This window comes from Phalacrocorax carbo, chromosome 7 (genome assembly GCF_963921805.1).
Source record: "Phalacrocorax carbo chromosome 7, bPhaCar2.1, whole genome shotgun sequence".
Classification (NCBI taxonomy): domain Eukaryota; kingdom Metazoa; phylum Chordata; class Aves; order Suliformes; family Phalacrocoracidae; genus Phalacrocorax; species Phalacrocorax carbo.
The window spans coordinates 50,657,131-50,682,544 of NC_087519.1; the positions used below are offsets into that span (position 1 = coordinate 50,657,131).

A 25,414-nucleotide genomic window follows, 5' to 3' on the forward strand; every position below is an offset into this window, starting at 1 on the left:
AAGCATACCCTATACTCCTTTGTGCAATGGTAAATAAGTTGTATTCGTTACCTACACCTCCCTCTGCCTGATGGAAACCTCCTGGCCCTAAATCAGGCAGCACCGAGGGTGAAGCAGAAGCAACATGCAGAAACTCTGCTCTTGCCCATTGGTCTTTCTAAGTGACTTCAGGAGCCACTGTGAACTGTGGGGCTGTGGTTCTGAGCTCCCTCACAGAGGGGCGGAGAGGGGAGAGACCAATCCCTGTTCTGTGAGGTCACTAACTTTGCTCACTCTTTCTTTCAGAAACTGATCAAGTTAGATTTGAGATTACAGGGTTCTTTTTTATTGTTCCTTTCCCCTTTGTCCTAAAATGTTACACTTACAGTTAGGTTTAATAACAGAACCCAAAATATGAGCAAACAGCAGCAGGAAACGGTCTTGAAGAAGGAAGGAAGCATCTGTGCAAACATCTTGCAACTACAGGAGACATAGAACCACAGCACGGTCATCTGAAGAATACACAACCAGCTTTTGCAAGAGATTTGCTGTTTCATTTCATGCACCCTCCCCCTGGAGGAAGCATTCTTCTGCCGTATTTTGACACACAGCTGCCTGCATGCAAATATAAATTAATTTCTCAAACCTTTCTATAGCTGCACATGAATATAAATGCAGCCTCTTTAATGAAGCAGGATGGGCTCAAGGCATTATTTATAGAGTGTAGAATTTGTAGGGTACCTGCAAGTTTTCCAGTGAGGCTGCAAACAGAGCCGATACTAAAGAAGGGCGGGCCCTTATTCAATACTGAGTGCAAGTGGCTCCTAACGCAGCGAGAAGGACCTGCCGATGCTGAGCAATGCATGTGATTTCGAGGGCATCCCATCTTGCATTATCATTTCTCTGAAAACCAGGGAGATGAGGTGCAGTGTTCAGGAGCAGAAAACAATCACTTGAGAGCAATCAGGGAGTAATAATCAAACTTTCGAACAAGCAGCACAGCGGGACTCGGTGGAGGGAAAGGGAAGCCAAGAAGTAGCCCCAACGTTGACTCAGGACGTGACTTGGACAGCACTGCACTCCTGCGGGCCACGCTGAGGAGCCCGCTCGGAGGGCTCGCAGAGCACGGAGCTGCCATTCTGTGCTGCATACTGTGGAGGTCACACCCTCATTAGGATTTTTAGAAGCAGAAACAAAATTTTTAAACCCTTTCCTTCCCCTCCTGGTTGCTCATTTCCACCATCCAGCTATCTCCCGACTTAGGCCAGCACAGCAGTTTCTGCAGTCATAAAGCAAGCCGTGATCAGAAACAAACAAAAACATCAGAAAGACACCATCGAAGCCACTTGCTAGCTACCACGGGAAAAACTGAGGCTTTACTTTGGGTTAGAACTGAGGAGAAGAAAAGTAGCTACTCTTGAGGGCATTACCGTTCAGGTACTTGCGAGTGGGACCAGGCTGTGGGCTGGGTGCTCAGAATGTAAAATACCCATCTCAGGTGTAAACACATTTTCTTATCATATTGCAATTAGTGCCACGGTCCTAGTAGGAACCATTTGGGTAAGTAAATATTGCCAGTGTGAATGCTGTTTGAAGTTACTCTGAGCTCTCGCTTTTTTCAGACTGTAATACCAATCATCTTGGTTTTCCACAAAAAAAAACCAACTTTTTTTTTTTTCCCCCTGAGGTTAGTTAATCCTTGAGATGAACCAGAGAAGAAATTAAAAAAAAATAAATAAAAAAGCTCTACTTACATCTGAGTTTAATTCCAGAGAGTTAGTTGCTTTCCAAAGAGGTCCTGCCAGCCACCTGATACTTTTGTATACACAGATCACACATGGGTTTGCAATCTACCCTGCAAGAAAGACAATAAAAAATGTTTCCCTCCCAATGGGCACTACTCATGCTAAAACTATAGCTGCTGTGTTTTCAACAATGGAAGTTTAGACCCAACAACAGACAGGTTAAACTGAGTAACAACAACAAATCCAAAAAGCACCCAAGGGTTTAGCTCTCCTCATTAGGTCCAGAAATCAGGTGTTCTGTAAATTTCTCAGGCGGTCCAACATGCAGGAAGCATTTCAGAGATGTCATTTATTCCTGCTAGCACCTAATTTTTGAGAAAGGCAGGACATTAAACACTATCTTTTCCCAGATCGTCTAGTGCAGTGACTCACACTAGCAACTGCTGCTCAGTAAACCAGTTTGGACGAGAATCCCGGGATGAGCAGCCTTGCTGTCTGTGGAGGCAGAGGAGCAGCAGTACTGGTCTCTGGACCGGTCAGCACCGAACTCGCAGGCTTCCAAGCCTTCAAGCCTCTCATGGGATTTATCATGGGATTTATCCCTGAATTACCAAAAAGATACAGGCTAAAAAATAAAGATGATGTAGCGTTACAGCTAGATCACGTACATGCAGCAATCAGGGAAACCACTGCCAATTAACCTCAGAAGCACAGCTCAGGTCCCTCAGCAAGACATTCCTGCGGTGGGATGTGCTCCCATCCTGCACATGTTGGTAGATGGGAATTAAAACAACAAATGGAAAACTAAATTAGTACTTTGATCTGGAAGAGGCGAGAAGCTGCTACTGTGAGCTTTTTAATTCCATTAAGTAGATGAGTAGGTTTTATATATACTTTCAGGATTATCTACTTTAATTCTTCATTACCTTAAAGCAAATCATGGGTATTCCCTAACCTCCCTCCTAGACCTCTCTTAATTGTTAAGAATCTCTGAGGAAAACAGAATTGAGGCATTGGTAAAAAAATCTTTTTGCCAAGATAATAGTCACAGTAAAATATTCCTTGATATTTACTGTATAGCCCTTTAACTATATCATTACCAGAATGTAGTTGCCAGTCAAATTCTTTCACAGTTCCTCTGTGAAAGAGAATAAATCTACAGTACTGAGGGGTTGAACAGTATGTGTTGTATTTCAAAACCAGAAGCGCTCTATTAAAATGTTACATCACGTTAAAAATTTGAACCGTGTTGCAAATACAGCATTGGCTGAATTCTGCAATATTCACATTTGTTTGATGGCTTAATTGATGATAAAAGTAGTGATGCGCTGCAAAAAGGTGATTTAGACGCATACTGTGTGCAGGGCAGGAAGGGTAACGTGCATGTGGAAGCCCACAAATCCAGGGCGTTTCACTTGCAGTCGCGGCCCAAGGACGGCGACAGACCTGCGCTGAGAGTTCTTCCAGCTGTGAGACCAGTAAGGAAACAGAAATTAGATCTTCCAAAGCCTGCTGGGTACTTCCAGGGACATCTCCGGGAGGGGATCAGCATCCCCGCTCGTTGTGACTTACTCTGCGAGCGGGAAACTGGGGACCTTTTACCAACGGGGCAGAGTCCCAGAGCCAACCCGGCTGTGTAAACCACACAGTGTGCCAACACAGGGCTTTGTAAACGGAATATCTTGTGGTCGCTGCCCCACAAACCCACCGCGGCCAGCAAGAGAGGGTGACGGCTCGCCAGCCCCGAGGGCTCTCACCGACACCCGCCGAAGCACCCGCAGCGGACCGCCATCGTCCCGCCGCCTTTATTCCACACACGCGTCACATATTTACAACAGAAAAATGTTTATCCTTCACGTACGTAGTGATTTCGGCGGCCCCACGCGGGCCACACTGCTCTGCCCTCGCTGCTCAGGTAATGACAGGCGTTCACTTCCCGCGCCGGGAGCCGTTTCGCTTCCCTCAGTCACAGCGGGCGTGTGTGGAGGAAGGGATTAAACACAACCTATTTAGCGCAGTTCCTCAAAGTGGTTATTTTTCCCTCAGCGTGAGCCCCTCACCGCCCTGCCCCGCCAGCTCGCCGTGAGGAAGGGGCCATCCCGACCGCGGCGGCGGGAAACTGGCGGGCGCCGCAACGCCGCCTCAGCGGGCGCCGAGCGGTCGGCTGGGCTGGGCTGGGCTGGGCTGGGCAGGGCTGGGCTCAGCTGGGCTGGGCTCGGGGCGGGCCCGGCCCCGACTCCCGCGGGGCGGCGAGCGCTTCCCTTCCCTTCCTTCCCCATCCCGCCCGGGTCCCCGTGAGATGCGGCGGGGCGGAGATGGCCGCCGCCTGAGGCGGCCGCGGCGGGGCGGGAAGCCGGGGAAGGTCCCCGCAGCGGAGGCCGAGGAGGAGCGCGGAGGACCGGCGGCCGCAGCAGGTGAGGTGAGTGCCTGGAGGAGAAGGGGAGGGGCGGGAAGCCACGGCCGGGTCCCCTCAGGGCGCCCGCCGCCTCCCTCAGCCCGGCGGGGAAGAGCAGGAACCCCGGCGGGGAACCCTCCCGGGGACGGGGGACAGCCCCGGGCTGCTGGCAGAGGGGTGTCGGGGCAAGCCTGTGCCCCCCGAGAGCGGGCACAAGCCCTCCCGCTGCCCGCAGGGTGAGCGCCCTTCCAGCAGCGGTGCTACCGCCGCCTCCGCTCCTCTGCCCCGGTCTTTGCACAGCAGAGGGAAAGCCTGACCTGCGTACAGGTGGTTTGGCGCGATAACAACACAAACGGATTTGAGGGATCGCTTATGAACTATGACCCTGCCCTGCCTGCAGGATTCCTCTTCCTTGTATGCAAGTGCAGCATCCAATATGCGAAGACGAGATACACCAGGAAGGCTGTTTTAAGTTGTACTGTAAAATGTGTTCGGTTTTAGAGGATGAAACGTACAGATGAACAGTGATGCAGCCAGGAAGGCTCATAACTGAGGTCAGCGGTAGCTAGTGGGTACCTCTCAAGCTGTACTGCCAGTTACTTCTGGTTGTTTCTCCCATTCTGCTCTTCAGGAGGCACCAGCTCAGATGTTCACAAACGCTGGCAAGCTAGTGCTAAGATGTAGGCATCTAAATACAAGTGAATCCCTGTTAACAGTGATCCTAACAGGCAATTCCTTTTTACAGCTGCCTTGGCTTTTCTTAGCTTTTCTCTGCAGGCGCTGAGAATGCTGACACCATCCTGCTTCTTTAGGAAACAGGGAAGAAAAGCGTGTACAGCTTTGTGTAATATGTCTTGCTCACATATGTGAAGCCATCCTGTGCTCATTTTCCTTGGGAATTAACACACAGAAAAGAGTTATCATATGGAAACTTATGGAAGTCCAAGAGGAAAAAACAGCATATTGAGGTGTCTATCATTGTAGTACTTATGTTGCTAAAGGATGAACAAAAAAGCCCAATCGACTAGTGAAGTGTGCGCGCTTTGGATTGCCTCAGAGTTCCAGGATTGTAGCACCAAAAAAGGATGAGTTGGGCTGATGCTTCTTCTGCTTCCAGGCTATTTCTGCAGTCTCAATTCCATACAGATTCTATGAGCATAATGAACTGTGAGGCCATACTGTAACATCTCTTCTGTCTTGTATGATTTCTGTACTGTGTGCTTGTCCAGTTTCTTCAAAACACGTAGGAGCTCTGAAATATCCATCCCTCTGTCCAGCTGGACAGAAGGACTCCCATGCTTTCTGAAGGAAAGGAACACAGCCAACCTTATTTCCTAAGCCTTTCCTTCGGACAGTAGCTGGAAAAGAAACTTAGGTCTAGACTGTCCTTTCAACTCTCAAGAACACAATTCGAAGAACATAAAATGTAGGCACTTCCTGACAATTTAATGACATGTTAGTGAAGCTATTTACTCTTAATTAAGGAGCCTGGAAAATTCAGGTGTAAATTTGATAGTTTCCATGATTAACTAATTGGTAGAGGTATCCAGAAATAAATGTTTACAAACTTTTTTTTTTCTTTTCAGATATGAAGCAATGTGCCCTGTGATACTTACTTTGCTGGTTCTCACCATTGGAGGATGGCTGCCATCCTCTGTGAAAATTGTTCTGGTCAGTACCACTACACCCAGGTCAACAAACCTCTTGAAATCAGCTGCATGCTGCTCCTGATTATACTTGGAAAAGTGTTCCTTAATTTCTTCATGTTGCAAGTTAAGCCAAAAAAAGTGAAAGTTACTTTTATGGGATACTTCTGTGCCTCACTAGCACTTCTCGATTTCACACTTCTGCTGAGCATCTCGTTCATTTTCTATTTTGAGGACTTTGCACTCTGGGGCGTGCGATTTACAAAGTACCACATTTGCCTGTTCACTCAGATCATTTCTCTTACCTACGGTATTTTGCATTACCCGGTGTATCTTGTGGCTGGTCTGGATTATTACATGACTATCGCCCAAACCTCTCAATTTCCTAAAAGAGCTCAAAGATTACTTTATTTATTTGCTGTGGTTATTATATGGATTTCAGGGTTTTTTTGTATTCTGAAAGTTCCCGCTATCTATGAAGAACTAGAAAAGCAGAACCGTTTTTCTCCTTATCAGTGTCCTCTCTATGCCAGCGTGCAGAGCTACTCAGTCTCCTGTGCCATGGTGCTGCTGATAGGCGCAGCTCTCCTGGCTTGTTGGAAGGAGGTCGTCGCCATGCTGCTGTCTGTCAGGGTAGTTTCCTTTGCCAGCCAGCCCGTTCTGATGTTCTCCTACGTGCCTAACGACAACAGCACTTGCTTTAAGCGGCAGCTCCTGACCAGGCTCCTCATCTGTTTTCTTGGCACGTGGGCACCTTTTGTTCTTCTTCAAATTATCATTTTGGTTCCCGGTGCTCAGATTCCAGCCTACATGGAGATGAACGTCCCCTGGCTGTACTTCATCAACAGCTTTCTCATCGCAGTAGCATACTGGTGTCGATGTCACCGTGTTGAACTGACGGAGGAGATGTGGTCTACAGATCCATTTGTCACCTGGAAATTCTGCTTTATGCCATTTAACAATGAAAACACCGAGCCAGCTGATAAGCCAGGCACAGTCATTGTAATCTGTTAACGAGCTGCTAAGACTGCCGGTCAGTGCTGCGCGAGGGAGGCGCGTCGTACTCTGACGTTCTGTGCCCGTGTCCTTACAGATAACGCGAGGAAACATCTCCAGAGCTACAACCCATGGAAAACAGTCCAACGTCCACCACTACTGCGATGAATATTGCACCAGCGCGTGGGACGTTGTGTGCTTCCCCACCGGGTTCCGGTGGGCAGTAAGCACCTGCCAGTTCAGAGAGCCTTAACTGGAAAGAACAGGTTTAAGAAAAGACCACTACTTACAAAATGCAAGTTTTCAGTTAAACCTTACGTTTATTACTAGAATTTTACACTTGCTTTAAATGGAATGATCTCAGGTTTTATACTACAAAATGCAATAAAAAGTCTTGAGCTGGAGCCCTTTTAACATATACGTACACGTGTTAACCTGCTGTCAAAGGTTCAAAGAACTTCTGCGGTTTTTGAAGTGTATTTTCTTGTTGAAGTGTGACTTTTTGTCAGTTGGATTTCAGTTACGGGTTGTTGTCTGTTTAAAGAGAAACAAATTGTTTTAGTTAACATAAAGCTGCAACTCCTACAGAAATACAAACTTTGTTTACCTAGTACAAGAACAGTACAAGATGTGCAACTTCTGCAACTACAGGAAAGGTGATGTTTCATTCTTTCTTTGCTACCGCTCCTCTACTGTCTATATGTACATATTAAAAATTAAATGATTACAGCCAGAGCAAGAAGCAACAAGGTTGGTTGCTCTACATAAATACCTGCCCAAGGTTAAAGAATGGTTTAAATTAAAATATAATTTATTTTGAAGCCAATATTACTTTAAAATAGTTAAATTTGAAGTGGGACTGCTTCAGTAGGGGAAGAATTAGTCAGGCTTCTAACAACACCACTCTCAATTTTCAAATTCTTACAGTTTCATGAAGGTCTTGATTTAATTTTGTAGAAGAGAAATAAACAATACACAACCACAGCAGACAAATGGAAGTAGCATTTATTTCTGAAGCACTGAACTCACAATACAATGTTGTACTGAAATAGAAACTATATAAGTAAATGATGCTGCAGGTTGGTTAATCACTCACCCAGACCCACAGGGCGCAATGATACCGCACAAGAATACTCATTAAGAAAAATCTGCAGATAACAAAAGGTGCAATTACAAGCAAGTTTAAGCAGCATAGTATAAGGTGCTTTGTTTCAGCGTTGGTATGATGAATTTACCCATTAACAGACAGATGAAAAATTTCACTTCTACAGATCATAACAAATGAATCTAAAATTCATTCACATGCTAGTTGGTAATAGGAAAGTGCTTTTTCAAAAAAATGATTCACAAAGATCATATTTTTACATAGTTCACTGTGTGCTCTTCAACTGCAAAATTAAATTTTGGGGTTTTGATTTACATTATCATATATCAATTATAGACATAGATTTAATTGCAGGATTTAATGCTACGTGGGCTAAAATTTCTTATAAAAGAATATTCCAGTATTTCACTCCATAAGAATACACAATCACATCTCAGTCATATATTAATCTCACATTTCTGCAGTAAAGCAAAGTCGAATTATCGTTCTGATTTGTTACTTCACCTCACCTAGTGCTTCGTTCACCCACAGCCTGTGGTACGTTTCTTTGAGGTTTCAGGGATGGAATCAAAAGGACATGCGCATTTTTTAGCTGTAGAAAATGGTTTGGGGAAGTTGGGTTAAAAAGGCCATCAAAAGGAAAGTAAATCATCAAAAACTGAATTTTAAAACTAGTGCAATAAGAGGAGGCAATGCTTAGCAACATCGTTGGAAACGTTTGGCACCACAAATTATTTCATCCTTTATGCTGGAAAATATATTTTGGGGAAATTCTAGTTCCATGTTAAAAGTAGGAAAGCACATACGACGTTAACTTGAAAAAACAACCTTAAGCAACCACTCCCTGCTCTCTCAAATTGTAATTGCTGCTATTTAGCGCTTGGGATGCTCTAGGATAAATCGTGTCTAATCACTTTTTTTTTGACACAGCATTTCTTCAGGTTTTATATAAACCGGACACCCACTGAAACGGGGTTGGCAAAACATTTACAAAACTTAATTCCATTTAAAAACCAGCAAATATCGCAAATATAGTAATGCGCCAGGCATTTCAGAAGATCAGGAAGTCAGTAATCCCTACAGACTCGGCAGGCAAGGGAGAGCTCCTAATTTAAAATCCATTTCACACCAGATGAAGGCAAAGCTATTTTCAAGAACATACACTTCAGATGCTTCTGTTTCGTGTGGTTGTCTCGCCCTTCTGATTCATTAACATATACAGAACTGGAAGTGCAAGAAGTTGGGTAAGGCTGCTGATGTATTTGATTTATCAGCGCGGTTCAGCTCCTCAACCCATAATTACATTTTACACAACCCCATCAATCCTGACGTGGCAGAACTCCCGCAGTTGCTGCAGTGCTTCTAAAGCCATTTTAAGTTTTTAAAACTTTTAAGTTTTTACAGGGAAGCCACAACATGTGGCCAAAATGAGTATTAACATACCGATGTTACACCACTGTGTTACTGGCAAATACGTTCTTCCCTGCTCTCTGGGGAGAAGCGCCCAGGAGCACCAACCACCAGGCTCTCGCTACGCCCACCAAGAAGGTAGCGGTGGCTCTGCGGGTCTTCGCGTAGCATCCCGCCGGGGCGTCTGAGCCTGCCAAGTGACTGTTTTAAAGTACGTTAATCGTGGTGTTTAAAAATACATTAATAGCGGCTCTCTGTGTAAGCCCACTTTTATTCTTGCCTTTCTATGGAGGGAGACACCAGTTGTGGAGGGACCTTTATCCCGCTGCCCTCCTGACGACTACGTCCCTTCCTCCGTGTGTCTCCTTTTAGCTGGTGCTTCTAGGAAGTCCCAGCAATGAACCCCGAGTCCAGCCACATAACCGTAACCCACCGCTCTCCAGAACAGGATTACAGTTTCACTGCCACACGGAAAGAGGAGAGGAGCCGTGCTAGGGAGGTGCTAATCCCTGAAATAGTAAGAACCACAGCCAGCTAATGCTGTCTCTCCTCTGTATGCTACTTCTCGTGTTGTGCCAGCAACTCACGACCTTACACCATTCAAACGCTTTGCAGTCTTTGATTCTTATAGGATTGTTTGATATTAACAGTAACAGCGGCTGAAGTGTTAACCCTTTATGAGAAACTTTAGTACTTCCCTCATAAAAATAATCCTGTAAAAATTTAGTGAGATATTTTATGTATTTTCAGCTCTAAATAGAAGCATTTGGCACTTGTTCATAAAACCCTTCACTCTTTACTCACTTCTTTCCCGATCAGTACTGCTTTGCTAACACTGTAACCCAAAGACTACTTAAAAAGGAAGTTGGGTGTGCGGAATATCTCATTGTTCTTTCCAACATTGACCTTGCAAGAAGCTGCCAGAGGATGGCAACATCCTGGCCACCAAGATGCTGGCCGGGCAGCGGAGGACAACACGAGTCTTCCCACGGGTTGACCAGACTTTGCCCACAAAGCAGATACGCCTCATGAATCAATTGTATTTGTGCTTCTGGCCTAATCCTATCGTCAGCAAGGATATCCTGATTTAGTACTTATGAACAATACTATCAACAACCCTACGTACCAACACGGTGCTTTTTATGCACAATTAAAATGCTCCTCAAGTGCTATGCATTGCACTGAACCGATATTTATGATCGCTACTCTATGAAGGTACAACTGTGCTCAAATTTTAAGTCTTTCTAGATGGAAAACATCTCTTCAGATCTCCTTTTTCTAGCTCCTTCCTGTGCCCAGTTTGGACAATTCAGCAGGAAGCTAACACATGCTGGAAGTTTATAGTTCTTGAACTTGAAATGTGTTCATAACAGCAGCTCCCGGAACTGTGCTTTGGAAAAGTTAGATCAAGTTAGATCTAGAAACTAGACTATAAGCTTACTACGTATCTTCAATTACAAGCATATTCACATCTTTGAATTTTGTTTCTTCCTTAGCTGTAAGAGATCAGTAAATAACACGCACGACCTTCAAGCGAATGAGCAGGTGTGCCTGAGCTTTAATGCAGAGGTGACACAAACCCACGCAGCGGGTTAGGATGGGGGCCTTCAACACATGTGGAAGTGCTGACCGTGAGACCCAGGGGACAAGTAGGACACAAAATGTTCCAGCCCACGCAGCTGACACCCAACAGGGCAAGAAGCACATTTAGAAACCTATATGGAGAAGGAAATGGCACTTGAGGGAGCTCCTCCGAAGTTACAAAGATGGTAAAACCGAATGTGCCCGATTCTTACGGGTTAGGGTAATGTGCACTAACTGCTTTTGTATTCAGTCCGTGTCCCAGGCTCTGGCTGCAGGTACAGGCTGTCCGTCAGCTCTTAGGCTTATTAGGGACAGCTTTTTGAAAAAAAGAAATTAGACGTAGCATTTACGCAGCAGGCACTTCTCTGTATCGTAACTCCCACCTCTTTTTTAAATGTCACTATTTGCAAAGCCATCCAGCGGATATAACTACATAGAAACGACAGGGTCTAAATGAATTCTCACTACTAAAGGCAAATTCCTTTAGAATGAACTTACTTTAGGCTTGGCGTAAATGAACTAAGCATTAAATGAGTTTAAATTTCTTCCTCCTCACAATATTTCCTCTCTGAAACTACAGCTCGCTGCAAGAGTGACTTAAAAATTAATGAGCAATTATCAGCACCTTATTTTGAAATTATGCATTTATAGCTCTGTTCATACCTGTTCCACTGAGCATTCAACAGGAACAGTACATTTAAAACCAAATACTTTGAAACGTTAGTTTCTCTCCATCTCTAATAAACTAAGTTGGGTGAACATTAAAGAAAAAGCATCCTAGATTGATTCTTTTGCAGAGTCATTATCTGCAGCCTAGAACAATTGACGAGTAAAAGTCTGGCTAGTGAGTGACAACTGTACATCTAAATCTGTGCTAAGAGGAACCCTCTATGCAATACTGGTGAAGATATAACCCTGCAAGCTTTTATACATATGCTTAATTTTAATATGAACAGTCTCAACACAAATCAGAAGAACTACTCATGTTACAAACCATGTGGATGTCTAATTATTTGCAAAACCAGGGCTCACAGTACAGCTGCCACTGAATTCTTCGATCACTTAGAGCTATACATTTGTTAACGGGTAAGAAATTCCTTAAGCTACTGAGCTGTAAGCTTCAGGATTGATATTGTGATGCTAAAATGAGAGCAGTCATCTGAAACAGGCCTTAGTTTTCACCAGGATGCCAGGCAGTGACACACTAAACCCGTAGTGTTTATACTACATAAACTTGCATTCAAGCTACAGTTAAGAAATGGTTTTATACCTGAACGTTTCCTTACAGCTAAGATTGAGACAAAGCGATCCAAAAGCAGTCGTAAACTTGCTCAAATACTTATTTTTATCCTATTTCTTTCCTCTCGCTGCCATATCTGCAGTTATGATGGCCTCCATCTGTTCTGTCCACAAGTGGGAATCCAGCCTTTTGATTTGTCCAAAAAGAAGTTAGGGGGAAGAAAGAAAACCTGCTTTCACAGGGAAGAATAAGGAAATGGATGCCTGCAGGACATGAACCTTCTATCAGAGACACCTCACTGACACACATCTAGCAAAGGTTGTACCCTCCATCAGGAACCTCATTTCTGGAAAAAAGTATGATGGATTAATGGGAGAAGAATGGATTTACAGAGCAGTCTGTTTAAAAAGCCTTCAAACATTCTCTGGTGATCCAAGACAACTGACAGTTTAACTTGACAAGATGGTTATTTTTCATTCCCTATACAAGCAAGGTGATAAAGTCTTACGAATGTGCCAAACGTGAAGTAATACGGGTTGGCTGGGAGAAGTTAGCAATTCATTTGCAATACTTGTTTTTGAATGAGGAGCAGCCGAAAGCTCCCAGAGCACTTTCATCAGCAGAGGTGGCCGAGCTTCCTTGCTGGAGTTCTCGAAGATGCAAAGCAGGGTTGATGAGTGATACGAGCCAGATTAATCAGGCGAGTCTGCATAACCCATTTTGACCATTCAGGTGCATTTCTTTAAAACCTCAAATAAACCCTGAAGCTGAGACAAGTTTAATAGTTATAATTCTATCAGAAGAAATCTTGACAGTCACATTCAGCAAGAGGGTTCTGCCCTGAGCTAATGCTGCAGTTTGCATTAAGGAGTAGGGTAGGGTGGAGACCAGTGGAGGAAAAACAAGGGAAAAAGCCACCCGACATACCTCCCTTTTGAGCTAAGAACCTATGGTATCTGTATTCCTTTCTATAGGAACTGAAATATTGCAGGGATTACCGCGAGACGTAGCCCACAGTGGCAGCAGTCTGAACACAGAATACAAAACCCCAGGAAATACAGATAATGAAAAGGTTTTCTTGCAGACCCATCCAGTGGGAGCAGGTATTAAAAACCAGCCAATTAAAATCTGCAATACTTCCTCTTTTGCATGAGGGTCTAGCTTCATTTGTGGGGAAAGCCATGGAAAACAGTAGCATAAGCCTGGGAAAACCTCATTGATCTGAACAGAAACAAGCTGCTGGTATGCAAAATGGTTCTGGATGAATATTACTCTAAGTACTATATTGCTTTTTTGAGTAAATTCAAAAATATTCAAAAAAGTCAGCTTCTGAAGCAGACTTTAGTTGCACTTGGAAGTTTTCCAGCCTACTTTCACATACAGGTGTGATTGTTTTTTAAAACTGATTTTACTGACACAGCTATACCAGCAAACACTCCAATACACGTGCATTTCTGCCAGTATAGGTCAGTATCGCTGTGTCTGCTTTTAAGTTCCTGCTTAATGCCAAAATCAGCGAGGGAGAAAAAACTTTCAATATGCATGAGGCCCACATTCTTAGTTGCTGCATTCATGAATATTTAAAGCATAAGTCACTATCTGTGGCTCTCCCAAAACCACAGAAAATGTAGTGTACCAGAACCACCAGAACAGACGTGCGTTAATCAGGTCTGCTCTGAGCTCCTGGCATCTGTCGGCGATTATGCCCGGGAGCCGTATATAAACACTAGCTGTAGAAGTTCTCCTGAAAGCTGTCTAACAAAGCAAAATGAAAACAACCGTGAAATTCTCATGCATGTAACAACACTGTGATTAACTGCAGGTCTAAATGAGGCTCAGAACGTAAGTCCACATTTTGAAATACGCCTTTAGCCATTATCAAATCACATTTACGTATACCTACTTTTTACATTGCCAAAGAACAGTACAATCAGAAGACAGATTAAAAATGTGAATTTTTCATATAAAAATAATAAAACTTTAAGACAAAAGCCAAAGGATAAATATCTAAGATCTCTTTAGTCTTCAATTAGCTCATCAAAACAGAACGCATCCTTTAGAACTTATGTTACAGATATGCTACACAGTGTATCTTACAGAAATGCTACAAATGGGAACCTACTGTCTCCATCATTTGAACATCTTTCAAATGAACATTGCCAAACGTTGAACCTTCAGCTAAGAAGTTTATTTGACAACAGTAACTGAAGACAGAAAAAACAAATTAAAAAGTGCTCAGCAACTTCCCTCCAAAGTAAATCCAGACATCGATTAATTCCCTAAAGCCTTTGGTGCTGTTTGGATAAGGGCTCTTGCCACATACCAGCACGTAACAGCAATGGATCGTCCTAACTTGGAGCTTCAGTGGTTAATAAAAATATTAGCAACATCTGCTATTAGTAAGCTCAAACAGTTGTAATTAAAAACAATGATTCTAATACTGATCTCTGGAAGATAATGGTAGAAAGTCTGTTAATAGAAACAAAGCAATAATCTAATTAAAGGAAAATGAAGCACAGATTCTTCTGTAATCCCAATTTACTCTTTAAGGTGATCTGTTAAATAATATACAAATTAATCTACCTGCCATAAACCTTCCTTTCAGCCAGTGTACGCGCATTGACTCCTTGTGATCTAGGTCAGCAGTTCTCAAACTTTAGATCAGTCCCTCTTCTTTTCAGGAATACTTTAGGGTCCCCCTGAATATCTCCCTACACAATCGTATTATGCATTAATTTGCATAAAATACAAAATACATTATTTGCATACAAATACACATATTTAATTCAAATATACACAACAACTCTATCAGCACACATACCCTTCTTTCCCTATACAAGAGCTTAGGGGTCTAGGTCGGTACACAAGGGGAGTGGAGCTGCAAAGGGAGGGAATGGGATGTACAAAATACATCCACGAACATCCGTACATGGGTGGTGGGGAAGTGAAGGCCGAGAAGGCGCTGCTGCCTCAGAGCCCAAGCAGCTTCTGAGAGTGTCAGTAACTGGGGAAACACGTATTTGTTCCGCACAGAGGGCGGGAGAGGGAAGACAGAGGGAGGCACTAAAATTGCACCGCCTGGGTCTGCTCCATCTAAGTCAAAATCTCCTGCCAGGGGGACAAAGCAGGGCCCCTGGAGACTTCTCCCAGAGTTGCCCAGAGGTGGCACTTCTCCTTCCCACCTGCAGCTCCTCCAGGCTCCCTCACTGCAGTAGCAGCAGCTGCTCCTACACCGAGGTCACTGAGCAACTCACCATGCTCCTTCCTCAGGCTACTGCAAGCCTGGCTCACACTAGCCAGTGGACAAATAAAAGGTGCTTGGAAGCTTCCAGTGAGGCAATGGGAATGCACTACAGGGAAAGACAAGTTAGATGAGGTATAAAGAAAAAGAGCATCTGAGCTATGCCATTCTTTCTCTACCTCCAGTCTTTAAAGTACACTTGCCACAACATGAGCTAGTTCTGGCTGCAGTTTCCAGCCCCTCACACCCCGGCATTTAGGAACCTGAAGCCTGGGTGTTCTCACACCTTCTCAGGATCCACTCTGAACCCCCATTTGAGAACTGCTGGTCTAGTTTAACTAGCAGCATGCGAAACTACAAACCTAACAACTTAATGCCCTCTTAGTGCATAGCAGCATACAAAGAGTAAAGTAACATGTGCTTCAGTTACCTCTGGCAAGAGTGTCATGCCATTGCGTTTCAGTAGCCTGATGATGAGGATTTCGATGAGACATCTACATGGTTTATAGTATTTCCAGACTTCAAGAAAATACTACAGTGGCAGAGATGAGGGTAAGCCTACACAAGGAAAACAGGCTGCCAACCTACCCCTCACAAACGATTTGCTCAAGACTAAAAGAAACTCAGAGAGCACAACTAAATGCATAGCATTTTACTGTTATTAGTGCTTCCACAGGGTCTGTGGACACTTCTGTTATTTCAGTCCAAAACCTGCTGTATGTGGGGAAAAATTCTTTCAGAATACAGCAACACAATTCAAATTTCAAATGGCATTTAGACTGGGGTGGGTGCTGAGGTGTAAATCTTAAACGTATAAGATAAAGTACATGTTGGGGAATATTTAACCTATCACAGCATATTTCACTTTTTGTTTTTCCATGAACTCCCACTTTAACTCAAAGTATTCCTCAGGCTTTACCATGAACTATTAATTGCTGGAAACTACAGAGGACTACCTGGTATAATCAAAGGAACATTTTAAAGTCTTTATGTGGGGAAAACCCCATATATTTAACAAAACATCGCAGTAATACTCATGCCACAGTGAAGATGTTGGCGTATTACTGTCAGTTCTGTCACTGAGAAACTGTTGTTTAACTTCATGTTCACCCCCTAGGATTCCTTCAACGAATTGATACGTGCACAGATTTTCAATGCAGGTCCAAGCTTAATATTCATTGCACTCATAAGGTGATCCTCCTTCAACAAGAGGAGAGCTTGTCCATCAATTTCTTGTGCTCTAAATTCATCCGCTATATCTTGACAACCTACAAGGCAACAGGAAAAAAAAAAGAATTACTGGGTTAGAAACGTGCATTCTTAAATGAAATGACTCTGCCCATGCTAGAGCTTTTCAGCTACATAATTTCCATGCCTGCCCCTTTAGCCTGTGCAACCTAGGGTATATGAAAGAGTTCAATATTACGATAGCAACTTCTGAGATAATCTGAAAGTAATTTTTACCACAGCCTCTAATGACACTGAGAGTTACTCACTGGAAATTCCAAGTCCTAGCAAAGACAGCTTTCTCATTTCATTAAGAGGAACGGTCGCCATTATCTCACAATTGGAAGAGACTGGCAATATACCACTGAAATAGCAATCAAGAGCATAATTCAAGTGGGTTCTTTCCTTCAATAAAAAGATATGCATATTCAATTGCTATGAACAACTCAATGAGAAAATTCACTTAGCTACAATTTCCAATGGGTGTAAATTCCATCTGTTACCACCACTGGGTTAAATAAACAGAATTTTAATTTACAGGCATTAGCGTAACTGTCTCATGAAGACATTTATCATCAGTTACGTGAGTGAATATTCTACACACAGCAGCAAGTCACTTCACAAGTGCAACTTTAAACTAGCTGATTTTTTTTTTTTTAATTATAAACTCTTTTTCTGAACATGAAATAATGCGGTCTTGAGTTACTGACGCCTACAGCGTGACAAAAGGGACTCTTCATGGGTTGGACTGTCCCAAGTAACTGAGGGCCCCTTTCCACTCAAGAACACTGTGGAAACAAAAGGTTCCTCAAAAGATGTTCTGGACATCTGTTAAGCAGAAACAGTCAGTTACGCCTGGCTGTGTGGCAGCTCTGTTACACAGACAAATGTCTTCCAACATGAATAAGAGCACTCATTGTCAGTTGTTTATTTGAAGGTTCTTCCCCCACAGCCACGTTTTCCCTGTTTTTAATATATTTGTGTTCTCAATCCAGTGGTCTTTCATCTCTCTCAGAGCCTTTGAGCCACATTGTAATTTGTGCTCCTCCTCCCATTCCTGATTCTAATTATTCCTTGGTTAAGCCTATTTTTTGGCAGTTCTATATTTTCCCCTTTTCTAAAGGTATACTATTACAGAGATATGAAAATACTGTGGAGAACAACTGTTCCACCCCAGATGAGAGCAACTAATTTCATGTCCTCTTCTGTGTTCAGATTTCAATTCTATAAAGAAGTCTAATTTCCTGATGGATTTACAAATGTGTAAGAGACAAATAGAAAGGAACCGTGGAAGGAAGTATCGACATCAAACCTGAATTCATTTGGACTATTACTGTGTAGCGGTAACACTGAAGGTTGGAAAAGGTTAGCTTTCCCCAAAGAATAAAGCCCAATTTTTTTTTTCCCTTAATGATTTGTTAAGCAGACCTCATGTAACAATTATCTGCCACTTTATTAAGGAAAGGAAAAAAGATGAAAAGGTAATTTGAAAAGAGAAGGATCATCTTATGGAATTTTATTGTAGCCTCCAGTTTCAGGCTAAACCTCTGTAGTTTAGGTTACAACTCTATAAACTACAAACCCAAAAAGTAAACCAGCTACTCTGCAGCAGCTGACTAACTTTTAATCAAGACCAAGGACTATTTTGCATAGCATTTAAAATAATGCAGCTTTAATACATGAGAAACGCCCAGTTCTTGGGCATTATTTATTGTAACAAGAAGTTAGAGTGGTATCCTTTGGAAGAAAAAAAAAAAACAGATTAGTTTGTCACAAACGGTATTTATATAGCCACTAAAGCCATTAAAATGCTTTATCACTTGCATGTATTCCATAACATTTACTTTTAATATTTCTGGTACAGTAACGCACTAGTGCAGCCCAGCTACAAACTGTACCACCATCAATAAGAGAACATTCTTCAGGAGCCCAGAGTTGTCATAGAGCTCCTGGAACAGTCCTGCCAATTCCAGCTACAAAGTGAACATAACACTGACAGTAACATAAAGAAAAATCTTAAGATAACTGACCATTCTCAGGAGGATCTAGCAGCCCTACCATCGTCACAAAGGTCTTTATTTATGAGCTGACCACAGACAACACATCCGTAAGTCACGTACTAAGTTATTTCTGTGAAAGGTATCACAGACTTAGAGACCCGAGCATGGTGATTGCCAGACCACGGCATTGACAAAGAATCTGAGAGATCAAGAGTAGTTTTTGCATTTAGGAACAAAAGTTTTCCTATTGAAATAGATAATTGGTGGTTGTTGCAGGCTTTTTTTCTTTAAGCAGGACTTGAAGCCTTTCCATGCAACTTTTCTAAAATACCTTTTCTCAAAGGCATTTTGGAAAAGCAAAGGATGAAAGTTAAATGTATTTCAGTTCCGTCATCCAAGCACTTCTGGGTATTCTTAAGCACTTTTGCAATTGTTTATTGTGCAATAACTTAGCTAAAGAAAGGATGGGAAGCGGGTAAATGGGGGAAACCTATTGGGGGTCCCAATGGGGAAAATGGGGAAAGACCATTAATCTCGCAGCTGAAGAAAGAAAGGAGGAACAGCTCTGCTGGGGCTGAAACTGTTGCTGTCTCTTCCCCCCAAAGGAAATAAGTAACAGTAGAAGTGACCTACAATCTTCATTTCTCCACAAGACTCCGGAGGAATTCAGGAAAAGCCTGACAAGGACACTTGACTCTGCAGTTGGATCTCAGCTCCAGGCTCTACGCAGAAAGATGTAAATCAAAACAGATGCCCCTAATGTTTATGAAAAGCTGACAAACCACTGTCTCCTACAGCACGGCAGATGGTCTGCATGGACTGCACCAAGTAGCTATTGCAAAATAGCGTAATGAAAGTCAATTGTGTTGTTTCTTGTTTTATTCAACTCCGACAGCATATGAAAAAATATTTTTTCAAGAGAGTGGCTTGAGAATATATTGTACAGAATAAACACCCAAATTGCCAAAAAATCGGAATGTAGCTCTGTTAACAATAAAAAATCTGGCAAGTTGTGAATATAATTTTAAATACCTACTGAACTTTTTAAAAAAGTATTTGAGAAGCTAGGCCTTAATATAGATGGGAATGAGTAATTATAATAAATTTTCATTAAATGCAGAAAACAGAAAGTTTGTTTAAAAATCGAAGATTACTTTGTTTATAGAACACAAAAATCCCCAGATCCAGCAGCTGGTGAAATATTCTACAAGTAACGTTTTCCAAACAGAAACCACATTTTAAGAATATTTTTGTTTCCATACTTGCAAGTGAATTGTGTTTATGTGGTACTTTTAAGTTTTCTAGGACAGGAATATCTTTTATTCTTCTGCAGAACCTCGGATCGGGAAGTTATTGAATTAACTAGAACCTCAAATCTGTAACAATAGTAACTCAGAGCAGCAGCGATATAGTCAAATTCTGGTAACACAGATAACGTGAATGGCCACGTCTTAAACCTAAGGAGCTTTGTTTGTTTTTACAGACATGACTGCAGGTTCCCAGAAGCAGATAGTATAACTTAATCGCAATTTATAAACTGTCAGAAGAAAGGTACTTCAGGGATGATTTTGCTCATTTAAGACATCCCTTACTCAACTCTTTGCTTCACCTACTTCATACAAAATAAACTGTCGAAACCCATGTGTATGACTTAGCAATGAAGATACACTCCTTACAGGTTATTAGCCTAATGGGATATACAGAAAAACGGTTTAGCATTTCTAAACTAGAAAATTAGGAACAAACTTAACCTGGGTTTCAATGTTTTGACATGAGTTACATGGGTAAGCAACAAAAATTCTTGTCTGACTGCTACTTTGGAGACGGGCCTTGTTACCAAAAGGATTACAGTATCCCATCCAATGGAATGGCAGCCTTGGGAAAGGGGAGGGTGTGAAACTTTAAAGCTTATGAGAGTTAGGAAATGATAAATAAATGTCAAATAACCTGATGATGATATAAAGGTAACTGTGAATCCTGAGCTAAACAAAAGGTTTGCAAATAAGGCAAAACAAGGTTATTTTTTTCTGAGAACAGACTGCGTCTACCAGTATACAGAGTCTATATGCAGCAGTTCTCTACACTTCAGTTACTGAGCAAAGCTCTGCAAACCAAAGTTTAGCTTTATAGAAGAAACTCATTTATTCTTTTCTAATGACTTATATCAGGACAGGTCTTTCAAATCGTGTTTCAGTTGTGTAAAGGGAAAGAACTCCCTCCCTGCTGCTTCTACTGGATAAGCAGCAAATAAGGAGGGAAGAGAAGAAAAATGTAAAAGGGAGGAAGTGTGTCTGATCTCTCTACTGACCTCTTGAGAGAAGTCAGACTGAAGGGAGGAACAGCTCTAATCTCCATCAGCTGGGATGCAACAGCAGAAGTGGGACTAGTTCTATCAACACGGGATTTGTGCTGAAGGAACAAGAGGAAACAAATCACATTCCATTTTCTATCACCAACCAACGAGTACACTAGTGCTGTAACAACATCACCTCCTCATCACACCAATGCTAAAAAGCAAGGAGCTTAACTGCTAAGAAAAACTTGAAGAATTTATTGCACATACCAGGCAAAGAATGTATGAAGGCCCAAACTTCATCAACAGTCCATACTGATGGGTCAGCTTGCACCACTGGTAACAAGTCAATGCTCTCTGGCATCTTCCTCATTCTTAGTTCCCTAAGTTCACGTTCTCTCTCTCTTTCGCTCTGTCTGCGCAGACGGGTGGTCATGGCAGCTGGAACAGCATCTTCATGAGAAGCCATATCTTCTTCTGCAGATGGATAAGTAATTGGAAGCTGGAAAACGCAGTACAAATACACTACAGTATTATATTTTATTTGTAATTCCCAAAACAACGCCATAGTTTTAAGCAAATATTCCACAGACCTGTCTAAGAAAATGATCTCGTGACGCCCCGTCAGGGCCACTCGGTCGACGCCCGCGTCGCCCAAGACTTTGGCTATCTGATTTCCGATTCCAGCGGCTGGTCTTGTCTGATGTAAACAGCCCGAATTTCTTAGTGCAACTAAGGCTGTGCCTGAATAAGTAAGATATAGTCAATAACACACTAATAGTTTTTTGGACTGCGTTCAATCAAGTAACAATAAAATTACACCGTTGTCTACAGAAATGCTGCCTAATCAAAGACAACAACAGGTGACACAAAAATGTAAGAGAAAGGTATCTCAAAGGCCGTTTACTCAAACCCCTTGTCTTGATGCAAGACCAAATACATCTCGGTCATCCCTGGAAGGTGTCCGTCTTTCCCATTCTTGGAACTTTTCTATGATAGAAATGCTTTTGCATTTTATCACATAGTCCAATCCTGCTTCTCTAACATGTCCCCTAAAAGCCCAAAGTCACATTGTATCTTTTGCTTCCATTTTCTGTACCCAGCCGATACCCAGTCAAAGGAGGATGGAGGCAAAAGGGCCAAATCCCTTCTTATAAGATTATTGTGCTGGCAGTGTCCCAACAAGTACCAAATCAAACATATACATTCTTGCTACTTAAAATGGGAATGTCTCACTCTGGCGATTAAAAAAGCAGCAGACGTAAGAGAAAGGGGGTCTCAAGGCACACTGATGCAAGAAAAGAACCACGTGGTGATTAGAAATGGGAAACTATTCCCCATTTCTACAACATCTGGGACTAAATATAAATTTTCCAGCTATAATGATGGAAGATTTTACATTCAGATGTTGAGTATGAATTGCTCCTCCGTTAACCAAAACAAAATAAAACCAGCATACTAAACCCAAAGAGAAACAGAAACCAGCCACACACAAGCAAATCGCATCACATTATTTTAAAGAAAGAAGCTTTAGAAAACGGTAAATTATTTATGTTCATGAATATTTCTATTTTACTCTAGGCAAATAAAGAATTCTTACACTGTTACTAAAAACATTTAAGAATGTTTTTTGTCTATGCAGCACTTCAATTATGCCAAGATAGATTCAGTCGTTATTTTTTCCCCAGTACCACACAAAACTGTAAGAAAGCCCACCTAGCCCAGCGCTCGCTCTGACACTGTCCAACAAGACAATACAAATATGAGAAATACATAACGATTTGTGGCCCATGAACCTCTGCAACAGTTTCCAAATGCTTAGTAAGCCTTTAATGGATTGCTCTTCCATGATACTCATCACCCTCCTATAAGCCCAACAGTGGACACAGCACCCCTGGAAACAGGTCCACAATTTTACCGTAATTCCCTTTGTCTATCTTCTTGAAATATATTGTAAGCCACCATAGCCCTCTGCACACGTACACTCTGCAAATCTGGGTAGAAGGCAGTCTCACTGTTTGTTTATTTTTCAACATCAGATACTATTTGCATGCTACTCCATTAACCAGATAATGGTAAGCAATAACTAGACAGAGTACCTTTTGGCACAGGATGTGGAGCAGAATCTTTTTGACCGTAGAAACTTATCAGAGTATCCCATTTTTCCACAAAATTCACACTTCAGAAGATCATTTTCGATTTCATCCAGTCCCTCTAAAGAAAGGAGTGAGGCATAAGTTTGAGTGACACAAAATTATGCTCAAATTTCCCGTCTCAAGCAGGCAGGTAGGAGGTTTTCAAATATCTAACACGTTACATATTTTGATTCACAGAAAACTATGCAAAACTAAGCAGGTCATAGATTTCACTCTCTATAAAAAAGATGTTGAGCAAACTGAACCTTACTGAACCCTCAATTAAATTACTCAATGAACTTAATCAGCTTTTTTGTTAAAATTTCAAGCCATCCATGAGCAAGTATGTCCTTGAACATAGAGAACAATAAAAAAGAACTGTTACAGTCCTCATGAAGTGCTTATAAAGAGTTCATTAAGAGAACTGTGCATTCCACGGTCTAAATTCAAGCTCTCCTGTAATGACATAATGAATTAACCTTTTAAAATACTTTCTTTGAATAAGCAACTGCTACAAGCAACGGGACTTAGGAAAGGAAGTAAAACACTGGATCTTGTCTATGAAAAAGATAAGCTGAATATTCGAGAGAAAAGGCTTATAGCATCTACCGATTTACAGCCTACTGTTCAAGAATGTCTTCCTGTTACTGGTGAGATGAGGAGGTGTTTTTCCTGCTCCTTATGAAGAACTCAAACAACAGCTGAGAGAGGCATCAGTGAAAGAAAAAGGAGGAAAGCCCAAAAGGAGGCAGTACAAGGCAACAGGCAGCATACATGGCACATGCTGAATGTCTACGCTCTCTTCTGCTGGAAGCGTATTTCATGTGTGGAACGTGGTTTGTACACAGTTTAGAATAATGCCACCATATCTGCAAACCAACTTGACTGCTGGCACGGAAGAAAAAAACCCAATCCCTTATCCCCATGCACCATCTGTGAAATGCATCATAAGGAGTGAAGGAGCGAAGCTGGCACAAACTGAAACATAACGTTTTGTGTTCTTTCAGGTTAAGTAAGGGAACTGCATGCGACATGGCTGCAATCACGGGCAAAATGCATTGTGCAAAAATTGAGGACTAAACAAACATACATTTCTCCCACATTTCTAATACACGGAGTCAGTGGTTCATATACTTTGCCTCTTGCTATTTGCCTTCCCCGTTCATACTTATAATTTTACATAATTAGTTGCAAAACCTGCAAACTAGCTTTTTGTTCTAAATTCTTTGTTAAGCTCCGATGCCAGCTAATGCAAATGCAAGTATCAAAGTTTAACTGAAAGGTTTTAACTATGAATTTGTAAAAGTCTGTCAGAGCAGTGTTAACTCACTAAACTGCTTGCGAACACTAAGTATTGTACTGACAAGGTAACAAAAAAGCACTAGTACAGCAAAGAGCTGAAAATCCTGAAAAGGGTATTTGAATATCGTGTCTGATGTATCAGGACTCAAAGACATAACTGAAGTCAACAAATCCTCTGGCAGTGTCAGAGTGAAAATTACCATGTTGCAAGTCTCCAGGTTAATAAGTTGGTATGGCACAGGAAGCGAAAACTGGAAATCAGAAACATACCAAATCTGACCAACCTTGCAACTGCCATTAAATACGAGAGATGCATCCTTCAAATAAATCACTCTCTAAAAAAAACACAAAACCCCTTCACTCCCAATCTAGGTCATGCTTTGTGGAAAAAAGTGATAACAGAGTGAAGGGAAAAGGGATGCTAAAAGCCTTTTCTTGTACATATTCGGTGTTTCTATCATACATGCAATCATACCCTGGTTTAGTATCAGAGAATCTCCTTTGCTAAACTTCTGCATACGTGGGTATGTCTCAGTGCAGAATGTTTCCTACTAGCTCATCTAATGAGTAATTGCAAATTGTGCACATAAACCTAACAGCAGCTGTCGGGAACAATAACTAAAAACAAAAACATGAATGCTTGAATAATTCCATAAAACAACAGACAAGCTGTCTGAAATCTGAGAAAAAACCATAGTGTTAATACTGAAGAGTTCTTAGGGAATGCTGTTGGAAAGGAAACTGAATTAAGATCTACTGTAACAAATTAAGGAAAAAATACCTATTGCAAACAGAACTTCAAATATTCTAGAAGATGCACCAGATGGCAAAAAGTTTTTGTTTGAAACGTATTGGGGTAAAACAAGGTATTAAAAAACCTAAGCTGTGCTCTTGACCAAGCAAGTAAGTTTGTTTAATAGCAATTTACTAAACAAGTTACTAAGCACAGTCATGAGCTAAGAGATTTACAAGTTTCACTTTGTGTGTAGAAAAGCAGTATAACTCCATTGAGCTGTAAAATAATAAAAGAAGTCAAAAAAAGTCATACAATTTACCACATGACTTTTTTTATTAAAGCCTCTCGTGCTTGATGCTTTCATGTCACTGGACTTCCCT

General features: G+C 41.9%; 2 protein-coding genes across 8 annotated transcripts in view; one reads left to right on the plus strand and one right to left on the minus strand.

Moving 5' to 3' along the window:
• Positions 1–3,983: 3,983 nt before the first annotated feature.
• On the plus strand, positions 3,984–7,745 carry GPR160 (G protein-coupled receptor 160). Its single transcript, XM_064457982.1, has 2 exons — positions 3,984–4,138; positions 5,706–7,745. Exon 2 carries the CDS (start codon positions 5,760–5,762, stop codon positions 6,777–6,779), a length of 1,020 nt encoding a protein of 339 aa, XP_064314052.1. The 5' UTR covers positions 3,984–4,138; positions 5,706–5,759; the 3' UTR covers positions 6,780–7,745.
• A 3-nt stretch (positions 7,746–7,748) lies between these two features.
• PHC3 (polyhomeotic homolog 3) overlaps positions 7,749–25,414 on the minus strand; it is a 35,697-nt gene continuing 18,031 nt past the window's right edge. For 4 of the 7 annotated variants that reach the window (XM_064457975.1, XM_064457977.1, XM_064457976.1 and 1 more), the window contains 4 exons: positions 22,961–23,075; positions 21,455–21,605; positions 21,132–21,363; positions 7,749–16,609 (listed from right to left, as the gene is read on the minus strand). In XM_064457975.1, the coding sequence (XP_064314045.1) occupies positions 16,455–16,609; positions 21,132–21,363; positions 21,455–21,605; positions 22,961–23,075 (653 nt within the window). In that variant the 3' untranslated portion in view covers positions 7,749–16,454. Of the gene's footprint in view, positions 16,610–20,876; positions 20,978–21,131; positions 21,387–21,454; positions 21,606–22,960; positions 23,076–25,414 lie in introns of those variants that run through there. The other 3 variants (XR_010373916.1, XM_064457979.1, XM_064457981.1) reach the window with 3 other exon arrangements.

Excerpts from the sequence above, each read along its gene's own strand:
- GPR160 (XM_064457982.1), top strand. The coding sequence starts at position 5,760 with ATGGCTGCCATCCTCTGTGAAAATTGTTCTGGTCAGTACCACTACACC.